At 56.1% G+C, this 12,335-nt stretch overlaps 5 protein-coding genes across 5 annotated transcripts; 3 read left to right on the top strand and 2 right to left on the bottom strand.

Moving 5' to 3' along the window:
• Positions 1–676: 676 nt before the first annotated feature.
• On the bottom strand, positions 677–3,299 carry ACRALDRAFT_1010593 (uncharacterized protein; the record flags this gene model as incomplete). Its single annotated transcript, XM_071014714.1, has 4 exons — positions 677–816; positions 881–2,006; positions 2,066–3,146; positions 3,217–3,299. Coding segments are annotated over 4 exons (2,430 nt in total), but the record flags the coding sequence as incomplete, so codon positions are not given.
• Positions 3,300–3,719: 420 nt separating this feature from the next.
• Positions 3,720–4,442, top strand: ACRALDRAFT_1094561 (uncharacterized protein; the record flags this gene model as incomplete). The annotated part of the gene is made up of 4 exons (XM_071019729.1): positions 3,720–3,730; positions 3,777–3,819; positions 3,852–3,868; positions 3,956–4,442. The coding sequence occupies 4 exons, from the start codon at positions 3,720–3,722 to the stop codon at positions 4,053–4,055; spliced, it is 171 nt and encodes a 56-aa protein (XP_070872776.1). The 3' UTR covers positions 4,056–4,442.
• Positions 4,443–4,943: 501 nt separating this feature from the next.
• Positions 4,944–7,251, top strand: ACRALDRAFT_1065037 (uncharacterized protein). Its single transcript, XM_071017090.1, has 3 exons — positions 4,944–5,356; positions 5,429–6,508; positions 6,571–7,251. The coding sequence occupies exons 1-3, from the start codon at positions 5,155–5,157 to the stop codon at positions 6,645–6,647; spliced, it is 1,359 nt and encodes a 452-aa protein (XP_070872775.1). The 5' UTR covers positions 4,944–5,154; the 3' UTR covers positions 6,648–7,251.
• An 854-nt stretch (positions 7,252–8,105) lies between these two features.
• On the top strand, positions 8,106–9,566 carry ACRALDRAFT_1071843 (uncharacterized protein; the record flags this gene model as incomplete). Its single annotated transcript, XM_071017903.1, has 2 exons — positions 8,106–9,140; positions 9,204–9,566. 2 exons carry the CDS (start codon positions 8,106–8,108, stop codon positions 9,564–9,566), a joined length of 1,398 nt encoding a protein of 465 aa, XP_070872774.1.
• Positions 9,567–9,837: 271 nt separating this feature from the next.
• On the bottom strand, positions 9,838–11,830 carry ACRALDRAFT_2111180 (uncharacterized protein; the record flags this gene model as incomplete). Its single annotated transcript, XM_071023509.1, has 4 exons — positions 9,838–10,184; positions 10,304–11,034; positions 11,098–11,380; positions 11,434–11,830. 4 exons carry the CDS (start codon positions 11,828–11,830, stop codon positions 9,838–9,840), a joined length of 1,758 nt encoding a protein of 585 aa, XP_070872773.1.
• Positions 11,831–12,335: the final 505 nt, after the last annotated feature.

Here is a 12,335-nt window from a genome sequence, read left to right as displayed (position 1 = left end):
CAAGGTACGGAGTTACCTCAGGTGAGTGCTAAACAAGTGGAGACGAGAGAACGACGACGTCAGTGGAGTTGTCGGATGTCGGAGCGTACAACTTCCGGTGCCATGCGGTGGTACGAAGTACGAAGTACCTACGTGTGCTTACTGCCCGTACAAAGTAACTTGATGCCAATGACCGCAACCAGCAACTAACAGCCAAGCAATCTACGACCTTGGAAACAAAAACTACTAGGTACCTGGTATAGAAGGGCGCGCAATACATACCTGTACGTGACAGGTACTGAAGCACTCTAAGGCTAGGTACCTACGCATACCTACCTTACCTACCTAGGTAGTGTACGGTATGTCCCAAAACATATTATAACTGCTACGCCATAGCACGGGATCGTGACACTAAACACTCTATTAAGCACTATCTCTATCTAGAGTAGGTAGGTACTTGTACCGTGAGCTCGTCCACGTCGGCTAGGGGTAAAAGCACAGCATATTCAATGAACAACTCGAAGCAAACAATTGCCAAATTCCCAAGTCCCCAGATTCCACCATTACCCCGTTGAATGCAAGTCTCAATATAGTCTTATGAACACATACTCCTGACATGCTTGGCTTCACTTTGTTCGCGTCAGCTTGCTGGCAAAGTCCTCGCTATGACACGCCATGCGCTTCTCCTTCACGGATCTAGCCCGGCTGCCATCATGATTCCATATCCAATCGTCACCGAGACAATAAGCGTGATGATGCTGCTGGGTACGCCAGTGCTGATGAAATCCTTGACGCGCAGGTATCGTCGACCTGTCGGATCTTCCTTCATGATTGCGGCTGTATCAAAGTGTCAGCAGACATATGGGGGAACGCGGCTTAGTAGGCAAAAGGGAGAACGTACTCATGTTGGGGAAACCACTCGTTGGCAGACCCATGGCCGCACTGCACATAAGAACGCCGGCCATGACCAGCACGTTCGGATACGGCTCGGCCATGTTCTTGCCCACATCAAACACCAGCGGCAAGATAATCAAGGCGGCCACCGTATGGCTGATGAACGTGGCGAGGATGAGGATGAGCGTCGAAAAGACCACGAGCACGCCATACAAGCTCATGCCCTCCACGCGGGTCGACACGATGCGCGTGACGGCGTGTAGCAGCCCGGACGAGTTGACGGCCTTGCCGAGCGACAGGCCGCCGGCCGCCAAGATGATGATGGTCCAGGGGAAGTTGTTAAAGTCCTCCTTGGTCAGGATGCCGACGCCGAAAAAGATGACGATGGGGATGATGGCAATGACGCCCATGTCGCCAAACACCGACTGCAGCTGGTGGCTCGCGCACCACAGGCCGATGGTGATGATGGTGATGACGGTGACGAACCACTGCACGGCCGTGAACCGTTCCTTGACGGACCGAATCGGCGCAATGGTGGTACCCCGGCCGGGCCGGAAGGCGACGAGGAGGATCAGCCAGATGAGCAGGAGGGAGATGACGCCGACGGGGATGACGATGAAGAACCACTGGATCCACGACGGCGGCGGCGTCATGATGCCCATGGCCACGACGTTTTGCGGCGACGCAATCGGGGAGAGCATGCCCCCAATGTTGGCGGCCAGCGCGATGCCGATGATGACGGCCTTGGCCATGTTGGAGTTGGGGGGCAGGGTCCGGAGCATGGGCTCGATGATGGAGAAGCACAGCACCGGAGCCGCCACGTTGGAGATGAGCATGCTCGCAAAGGCCGCTACGAACATGTTGGCCACGAGCACGGTCCTCGGTGTCGTGCCTGCCTTGCTCAGGACCATGGTCGCCAGCCGCTTATCGACGCTGCACTTGGACAGGGCCGCGGCGAGGGTGAAGCCGCCCATGAGAAGCATGATGACGGGGGTCCACATGGACGCGAAAACGTAGGTGGCCGCCTCTTTGGCGCCGAGTCTTCTCACCTCGGACTCGCCATCGGCTCGGATGACCCGGAGAACCACGCAGAGGAACGGGATGATCAGCGAGGTAACGAATAACGGAATCGCCTGTAAATGGTTAGCTAAATCCTAGGGAGATTCCAGACGCCGGGATTTAAGTTGCGTACCTCGGTGGCCCAGAGCATGCTCACAAAGACCAAGAGTGCCAGGCAGTTTTGCTGTTCGGGACTATCCATGATAGGAACGGAGAGGAGGATGAAAAAGACGGCAATAGAAAGCCCCAAGGTCATTACGGCCGAGTTGGCCAGCCATCGAGGCAGCACGAGTCGGCCGAAAGGAGTGGTGATTTGCTTGGTCTTGGCGAGGACTTCGTCGTCGCCTTGGAGAATTCGGTTCCCAACGATGGGGTCGCCGCCGAGCAGGGTGCGGCCCAGGGTCGCGGCTTCGGAGCGGCGTTCCATGCGAATCATGTCTCTCCAGACGGTATTGCGCTCCCAAACGACGTGCTCGCGTAGGTGAGACCGGAGATCCTGCCTCGCCACTTCCTCGTCTCCGTCGGTCATAAGCTTGGCGTAGGCCGTGACCACCTTGGCGATGTTCTCGTCCAGGTTGCGCATCGTCTCTTCCCTGAAGGGGTACGCCGGCTCGACGTGGACGGCCATGTACTTGGGCCGGAGGTCCTTGTCCATGATCTTGTCAAACTTTTTCAGGACCTTCCGGAAGCCCGTCTTGTTCAGCTGCACGTACGACCTGAGCTCGCAGAGCTGGACGTAGATGTTGGTGATGCGCTTCTTGAGCATAATGGTGGACGAGTGGAAGTAGGACTGTTCGGCGTAGTCGTCGATGGCGACGCTGGGCCGACGCAGCGATCTCCTGTCGGACGAACCGGCTATGCTGTCCACGGACTGCTGCAGCAGGTTGGCAATGGTCCCGCGGCGGGAGGTGCTCGTCCGCCTCCTGGCCAAGGCCGTATTTTCTTCCTCGTCGTACTCGTCATCGCTGTCGTCCGTGTGAAACCTGTCGGCAGGGTGTCCATCCTGGCCATGGACAAACTCGCCGGCGTCTCTCAGAACCTCGGCCATCTCGTCGAGAAGTTCCTTTTCTTTACTGGCATAGAAGGTGCGGATCTTCTCTAGCTCGATGCCGAGGGCATGGGTGAAGATGTCCTCGGGCTCTTCATCGTGCATAAGCGGCCGGGACTCGGCATCGCCTGCAGGCTGGATGACGGTGTTCTCGAGCTGGTATATTCTGAGGGGCACTTAGTCCATGAATCACAGGGCATTTGTATTGACAGGCCGAGGGGATGGCTATGACTTACAGCTTTTTCAGGTTACTATAGGCGATATAGTGGTTGCTCCAGTCGGGGACGGCATTGAATTGGATGCTGTGTGAGAACTTCATTTCGTCTTGTCCTTGCTCTTGGAGCCACCACCGTTTCTCTGACCGTTTCTCCGCTCGACGAGCCTGTTTGGCCTCGTGATCTCTTTGCGCCTGAATGTGGCGGTAGTCCTCAAGTTCGTGAGCCTCGCCGTCGCTCCCTCCTCTGTCGTGGTCGCCGATTGAGGGATGGGCGTCTTCAAGTCGAACGAGCGAACGGGCACGACCTGGTTGGTTGATAGAGGAGGGACTAGGAGAGCTCCTGTGGTAAGTTATGTTGGGCGATGATAGCGGAGATAGTAATCACCGAAGGATGTCAATTGCAGTTGCGTCAAGGGAACCGTAGCATGGGTGTTTGGCGGTGATAAGATCAAGAAATTGAGTTGCAGGTCCCAGTGCGTCGGACATTTTTAGTGTAACCCATCGCCTTTGCCTTTGGCTGGAATGAGCCCCACGTGGGGGGTAAGCCTGTGGTGATTGGTTGGTTGTCTGGTTTGTCAGGTTACAGGGTGAGATGGCTGGGTCGGTCGTACCAGCCACACATGTGATCGATCAGCCACGATGTGACCGCCACAGGGAATGCCACCGGACACGTAAGCATTATGGGAAAAAAAAAGGGAAAAAAAGAAAAAAAGAAAAAGAAAGAAGGAGGAAAAGTGACCTGAGAAACGGAATTACAGGTCCCCGCCCAATGCTGTCAGTATTCCCAACATTGACACATCTCAACTCCAAGACTGGGCTGCGCATCTTTCTTTACAAATAAGCAGCAATCTTTGCTGAAATCCGACCTTTGAAGCGAACTCGACCTAGGTGATCGATTTTGTTCCTTGGAACGCAGAGCCCAAACTTATACTAATTATCATACTCTGAACAGAATGACCTCGAGATCAATAAACAAGGCAAACGCCGGCGGTATCCATCCTACCTATTTATGCGTCTCGGCTCAATGACCTTCACACGTGTGATCAGATAACTCGTCAAGCTGCAGACACAAAGCAAACGTGTGCCGGTTTCGTGGTACTCCGAGCGAACCCGACCGATATCGGCTTGGTCAGGGTCCTCGGATCAGATAATTGGGCCGAGGGAGATTGCGGATCAGATAAATCGTCTTGGCGTTTGCCCGGACAGGGTTCTGCATCTCCACGGCCACACAACTCGGCATGACAGAAAAAAAACGAAGAAATTCGCGCACTTCTCCATTCTCATGCTCTAGGTGCACTACTCTAGTGATTCGTTCTTTCGATTCATCCCTGCAAGATGACACATGCACTGCCTATGCACTCAACTGTCTTGTTACATGAAGGAGGCGGACGTGATCAACAGTCGAGAGAAACGAGGCAAGTCGAGCCGAGAAACGCAACGTGATGAGCTGCAGATGGTCCCAGAGAAGGGCCAGGGAAGAAAGGATCTGATAACTCGGACAGCCTGTCCCTATTCGCCTGTACTGTCAGGGATCATGACCCATATGCGTCTCCATCGGCCCCCCTCCCCTTTCGCACCCCTCATTGTTCCCCCTGCCTTTGTCTGGCCCAAGGATAACAGCTCGGCAATGGTGCCTGACCTTCCGATGCTGTCTCGGGATGGGGTACCCAGGAATAGGACGGCCTCGATAGACCCGATGACTCCCCTCACCCTGGTTTTTCTCGACCAACACCCCGTGTTTGCGTAGTCCTTCCCTTCTTCAGTGCAAACATACTCATATTCGTTCCCCCAGCTTGACTTGATCTCTCTCAGACAAGATTATTACTTTGTTAAACCCCTGCAACGGAAGAGAAGGACAAGAGAAGTAAAGAGTACTCACCTTTGCTGATCTGGTTTCCGCCAGCACCCCTGCACTGCACCCTTTCTCTGCCACTCCGTCTCCTCATTGCGGGCCAAGATGGGTTCTCTACCAGACGCCGTTGCTCCTTTCAAATTCCTCATCGTAGGATGCTCATATTCCGGCCTGTCGAGCGCTCTCAACCTCCTTGACCTTTGCAATGGCCAGTCTCCACGCATGTCACACGAGCCCTACAAACACCACCCTCAGTTCAAACGCATTCCTATTGAGATTACCATTGTCGACGAACGAGATGGCTTCCGTAAGTTTTGTCAAGTTCACTACAAGTCCAAACGCAGACAACAAAAAGACCTGCTAACAACTGCTCCCACAGTCCACCTGATCGGCTGCCCCATGGCCTTCGTCTCCTCCGACTACGCCTCCAAAACCTGGGTCCGGTTCCAGGACATCCCAGCCCTCCAACGACCCAATGTCCGCTTCGTCCAAGGCAGCGTCGACAAGGTCGACACGGCCGCAAAGGCCGCCACCGTCCTCGCCCACGCCACCAAGGAACCCCTCGAGCTCTCCTACGACTTTATGATCGTCGGGTCCGGCCTCCGACGCGTCTTCCCCGTGGTCCCGCAATCCCTCCTGCGGAAACAGTTCCTCCTCGAAGCCGAGGAGCACATCCACGCCGTCACAAACGCCCCGGACGGAGTCATCGTCGTGGGAGGCGGCGCCGTGGGCATCGAGATGGCTGCCGAGCTCAAAGTCATCCGCCCCGACATCAACGTCACCCTCGTCCACTCGCGCGACCAGCTGCTCTCCTCCGAGGGCCTGCCGGACGAATGCAAGACGCGTGCTCTCGAGCTCCTCCGCGAGACGGGCGTCGAGGTCCTCCTGGGCCACCGGGTTGCCGAGACGGTCAAGCTCCCGTCTCCCTCTCCCTCCACCTCCACTCCTTGCTCCTCCACTCCTTCCACCCGCGCCCGGTACGAGGTGCGCTTCACAAACGGCCACAAGGTCCTCACCAGCGAGGTCATCATGGCCATCTCCCGGCCGAAACCCTCGACCGGGTTCCTCCCCGCCGCCGCCTTGGACGAGGAAGGCTACGCGCGCATCCGGCCGAACCTGTTCCTCGAGCCCGCCGACGGCCTGCACAACGTCGACCGCCACATCGTCGCCGGCGACGCCGCCCGGTGGTCCGGCATCAAGCGGTGCGGCGGAGCCATGCACATGGGCCATTTCGCCGCGTACAACTGCCACCAGCGCATGCTCGAGATCCTCACGGCCGGCGGCCAAGGCGAGGTCCCGGGAGAGGGCAGGCATGAGGCCAAGTTCCAGGAACTCAGCTTCTTCCCGAACGTCATTGGTCTGGCGGTGGGGAAGAAGGCGGTCGCGTGTGGGCCCGATGGCACCATCAGCGGGGAGGATGTGATGCAGGCGTATTTCCGGGACGATTTGGGATTTCAGAGTAAGTCTTTTCTTTTCAAGTCGACGGCCCCCACGAGCAACATATACTGACGTGTCACGCAGTTTGCTGGAATTACATGCAATTAGGCAAGACTGCCGCAGAAGAAGATATGCCACCGACCATTGAGGCATCCGCATAACGTATAATATTTCGGTTTTTTTTTTCTTATAAAGTCTATTCGGGGCGCAGGTTCTGAAGCCAACGGAGCGCCGTGGGAGGTGCAGGAGTTTGGCGGGCAGATTGTCCTCAGATACTGGCGAAAACCCGCGCGCCAGTAGCGGCGTGATTGGAAGAATCCATGGCACCTTGATGCTAGAAAACGCGCCCTGGGAGACGGCAAGTGCAGGTAGCGCTGCCGAGGCGACCAGGAGATGGTAAAGAATGCGACAGGCCACACCAGGGCGGCGGTACGCTTTTCTACTCGGGCAGTAAAATATAGGTCCATGCCACTGGGGCGGGAGGACCTATGTACGACATTCAATTTTATAGATTCTTGTTAGGCAACTAGCTACAGACAGCTAGTATGACGGATGATACTGTCAATGACTATTAACTACTAATATACGGGTAGCTATCGTGACTTTCTTTGGTCAAGTAAAGGAAAGGAGTAAGGAGCGGGAGAAGAAAAGCCGAAGCAATAGCCTGGTCACGCCAATATCACCCTGCATATGACATACACATTCTCATACATCACAGATAATGTCATGCTGCTTCGCACAAGTACACTGCGGTCTTCCCATCATGGATCCAGGTGGAACTCCCAATGCCTTCAAGGCAAGGCGAATGGTCATGCTGTTACCTGGGGTACTGCCCACCTGGGTGGAGAGAACAGATAGCCATGTAACGTACTTGGCCATCCTACATGCTGATCATCTTTGACCGACTAGAACGTTACGGTGAGTGTACGCCGTCGACACGCTGTGAAACCCACTGCCTTGGAAATTGGAATCCGCCTCCCAGAAAGTCGGTGTCTAAAAGAGTGGGTCCAGTCTAAAGTTATCTGATCCGAAGAAAGCGACACAGTGTTATCTTTCCCATCTCCTCCGAAGACGGACTGAAAACACGGTGGAGCGACTGAGTCACGTTATCTGATCCGCCCTAGCGCCGTTGTACCCGAAGTACCCCTGTGGTACCGCGACTTTCTTGCCCTGTCCCCACCATACCCCTGCCCCTGAAGCTCCTCTGTCCTGATCCTCCTCTTCGACATTCATCCTCGAGCCAGGGTCGGCAATGGAGGGTAACGATACAGCTCTTCCGTGGTACCGTTGCCGTCTTTCTCCTCGCCGTTCAATGGCATGTCTAGCCGAGGAAGCAAAAACCATCCACAAGTATCCTATGGTCCTTGGAACTGCGCCCGCATGTCCCGACAGGGTCCTCCCTACACGACCGACCGACGTGGGTGGATCTAGGGCATTGAGTAGCTCGAGTGTGCCGAGTGAACAGCTCTCACCTTCTCTCCGTCGTCGTCGTCGTCGTCGTCTTTGAATCTTTCTACCGTTCGCTGTGCCACCTCCCTCCCCCCTTACCCAGTTCCTTCTGGGCTGCCCTGAACCTCCCTCCTAAGCATCGTCACTGCCCATCCGTATCATTATCCGTCATGGCTGGTCCTCCACCTCTTTCGAGCTTGTCTCCCAACGAGACGCTCCTCAAGCTTCCTCACCCCTACTTGACCGAGTACAGCATCCGCAGAGCCTTCAGCCATGATGAATACATTGGCAGATCCCAAGACGGGGGCTTGCATTTCTACCAGCTGATCCCCCGTGAAACCCAGTCTCCGAGTTCCTCCCAGCCCCTGCCAGAACCCTTACACAATGCCGATTTCTACTTCACCGAGCCTACCTTTCTCAAGTCGAGCGAGCTGCCGCCAGACTCCAACAACAGTGCCTGGGCTCGCGCAAGACGGTCCCCCAGCTGCATCTCTTCCTGGGATGGGCCCCATCCGCCGACCCTCGCCCAGGCATGGCTTCTCGCCTACGTCCTCTTCAATGCCCAGCCGACAGAAGAGCTCGTGCGGTGGGAGCTGCGCGGCAAGGAAGCACCCCTTCTGGGGCAGCAGCTGAAGGACGTCTTGCTGGCGATCGACCACCCCGTGCAGGCGGGCCAGGAGACACCCGAAACCACCCCGACCAAGACCACCGTCGTCCTCCTCCGCAGCGCCTTCTGGCAGGGCGCCGGCTCCCCATTTGGTCCCCGCGCCGTCTGGCTCCCCTCCGAATCGCCCTCTTCCCTACCACCGTCGCGCCCTCTCTCGTCATACCCCTTGACGCCGCTGCAGCACACCATGACCATCACTCCCGCCAGCGACCCGTCGAACCCGGCTCTGCACCAGCAGGCATGGCACCCGATCCGCCCGGCGAAGCCTGCCCCTGGCGCGGTGGTGTATAGCCGCTGGATTCCGCACCTCAACGAGACGTTCTCCATGGTGTGTCTCAATTACCGCAACGAGGAGCACCTCCGTCTCTTCCACGAGTGGCAGAACGACCCGCGCGTCTCGCAGGGCTGGAACGAGACGGGCACCTTGGAGCAACATCGCGATTATCTTCGTCGGATCCATGACGATCCGCACCAATTCGCCTTGCTTGCCGCCTGGGACGGCACCTTTTTCGCCTACTTTGAAGTGTACTGGGCCAAGGTTCGTTCTATCCTGTGCTTTATCCATCTAGGGATGTCCATGACTGACACTGGGTGCGAATAGGAGGATAAACTCGGAGGATACTACGACGCCCAGGACTGGGATCGCGGCCGGCATTCCCTGGTCGGCGACGTGCGGTTTCGCGGGCCCCATCGCGTGAGCGCCTGGTGGTCGTCCCTCATGCACTATCTCTTCCTCGACGACCCGCGGACCAGCTTTGTTGTGGGCGAGCCCAAGAAGACCAACGACACGGTGCTCATGTACGATTTCATGCATGGTTTTGGGCTCGACAAGTTTGTCGATCTTCCGCATAAGCGTAGTGCTTTCGTCCGCTGCTCGAGGGAGCGCTTCTTCCAGCTTTGTCCCTTGGGCGACAACGAAAAGGTGGTCGGTGGCATGCGGATTGGCTTGGTTCCGAAGTTGTAGGACTCTTCGGCTTCACTTTTAAGTCGTTATATGTGATCTGTATATTGGAGTTTGGCTTTCGGGTTCGTGTCTATCCCAATGGTGATTAACATGTCGAATAAAACAAGGAATTGGATACTACTTGATCGAATCTATTCAAGAAAACGAGATTTACACTGAGTTTGAAAACATCATACTGTTCCCTTCGCCGTATTATCTAGCATCTAGCCCAATTCCCGCATGTCCTCATACATACACCCAAGATATCCAACTCTTAAGATGACCATCTTCCTTACAATTTAGCAGAAACCCCCTTCCTCTTCCGCAAAATCTCATCGCCCAGCTTGGCCATTTCGAACTTCCTCACCTTCCCGCTCCCGGTCAGCGGTACATGCGCCGGGACGCCATCTTCGCCGAGCCGGAAGATGTGAGCGGGCGATTTGTGCTTCCCTAGCTGCCTGCGGACCCAGTCGCGGATCTCGTCGTCGGCAGGGGGTTGGCTGTTCTCGGCCCTTTCGATGAATGCGCCGACTACTTCGCCGTAGTGGTCGTCCTTGAGGCCGACGACGATGGCGCGCGATATGGCGGGGTGAGCCATGAGGCGTTCCTCAATCTCTAGGGGGTATATGTTTTCGCCTCCTTTATTTGGTCCGGCTGTCAGTTACTGGAATGAAAGGAAATAAATAAATAAAATGAGACGAAGAAAGACAATGACAATAAAGAATTGAAAAATAAATATATGGTGGTTTTGAACGCACCTCGGATGATAATATCCTTAAAGCGCCCCGTGATGGTGCAGTAGCCGTTTTCGTCAAACACAGCTTCGTCTCCCGTGTGCAGCCACAGGACGCCCGACGAGTCGCGGACCATGGTCTCGTTGGTCTTCTCCGAGTTGTTCCAGTACCCCGGGGAAAGCTGGTACCCGGCGATGCAGAGCTCCCCGGGAGTACCCAGGGGCACGACATTGCCGCTGCGGTCAATAATCTTGGCGCGGGCATGGGGCATAAGGGTGCCGACGGTGGTGAGGCGACGGGACAGCGCATCGTCGGTAAAAGCGTTAAAGCAGGTCGGGGACGCCTCGGTGAGGCCATAACTGCTGGTGAACTCGCGCATGCCGAGGCGGTCGACCATGAGGCGCATCAAGTAGCGGGGCACTGGTGCGCCGGCGACGATGCCGGTTCGTATGCGCGGGAACTCGGGCTCGGCGAGGCCTTTCTCAGCGGCATCGGCGTCGGCTGCTTGGAAGAGAGAGTCGAACATGGCAGGGACGCCGTGGAGGGCGGTGCAGCGTTCCTCTCTAAGGGCGCGAAAGGTGGCGCGCGGGTCAAAGACCTCGGCCGGGTAGACGATTTTGGCGCCGTGGGTGAGGACGGCGAGGAGGCCGAGAACGAGGCCGAAGCAGTGGAAGAGCGGGGGCGGGCAGCAGAGCACGTCGGAGGGGCCGAGGCGCATGCGGTCGCCTATGAAGCGGGCGTTGTTGACGAGGTTGCTAGACGGGCGCACTGTGAGCTTTTCGTGAGGAAGGCCAGTTGTTCGGTGGAGTGTACTTTACTGGTGAGTGAGCATGGCGGCTTTGGGGAGACCGGTCGTGCCGCTGGTGAACTGGAGGTTGCAGACCTGGTGCGGTACGACTTTTCTCATGACTTGCTCGAGATTGGTGGTGTCTTGACGAATGCTCGACTTGATCAAGTCGTCGTACGTCTGATACGACCCTGATTCGCCGCGGATGATGATCACCCTAGGTTTCCTGCTCTCCTCTTCGTTCTGAAGCTCGGAGAGGAGACGGCGGTTGTCGAGCCGTCCGATTTGTTGTGTGGTGAAGAAGACTTTGCAATCTACGTTGCGAGTTAGTTTCAGCGTAGAGTATCACTGCTGATTTAGGACGTACCAGAAAACTTGAGGGCATATATGGCCTCGGTGGACGTGTATGTATTGTTCAGAATGACGAGGATGGCACCGATTCTAGTGACGGCAAAGAATATGGCAGCGTACTGCTCGCAGTTGCCAGCCATGATGCCAACCCTGTCACCTACACCGATCCCCATGTCGAGGAGGGCCTGAGCCAGCAGAAGGCTCTGATGGTTGAGGTCGTTGTAGGTCCATCGTGCCCCGGTCCAGGGGATGACGAGACACTCTCTCGTGCCATGCTGGTATGTCTGGAGTTCTAGAAGTTCGCCGAGACTCAGATCGACGAGGGGAGGTTCGACGGGACCATGCAGTATCGAGAGCTTCTGTTTTGGAGCAAAGCGCTCGCTGGGCAGAACAACGGAGGGTTCTGTTGTCATGGCTCTGGGGTATGAGGTGTTATACACTGTAGTCTCGACACGTCCACCGTCGAGAGGTAGAGTTGACTGCAGAGGTAGTTGCTTTTACAAACTAATCGTCTTTCGCAGGGGAATCTAGAAGCGACATCAATTGACGCATGTCATTCAATACGTTGTACGTTGTAGGTATCTACAGAGTACGGTAGACCGACTACCGAACTGCCAATTCTATTGATGCATACTCTCTCCTATTGGAATTTCACCTGCCGAGGGAGGACTAGGCGTGCCGGGTCTCGAAAAGGAAGATGGACCGGCGGAGGGGCCATGCTTTGCACGCTGTGCTAGCTGTGCTGAAGATGCTGCGACCAGAGACTAATACAATCATACCGGCTGAAGGCCCACCAAGTACAGAGGTTGCCTGTTCATGCAACAGAACCAGCTTGAGTGGGCCGCTAGACTGTGAGGGATTTTTCTTGTCCTCTTTACTTTCTACAGTCGGGTTGGATGTCTGGCTCGGGGTTGGTCG

This window comes from Sodiomyces alcalophilus (genome assembly GCF_042370955.1).
Source record: "Sodiomyces alcalophilus JCM 7366 unplaced genomic scaffold ACRALscaffold_7, whole genome shotgun sequence".
Taxonomy (NCBI): domain Eukaryota; kingdom Fungi; phylum Ascomycota; class Sordariomycetes; order Glomerellales; family Plectosphaerellaceae; genus Sodiomyces; species Sodiomyces alcalophilus.
This window is presented reverse-complemented; position numbering and strand designations above follow the sequence as displayed.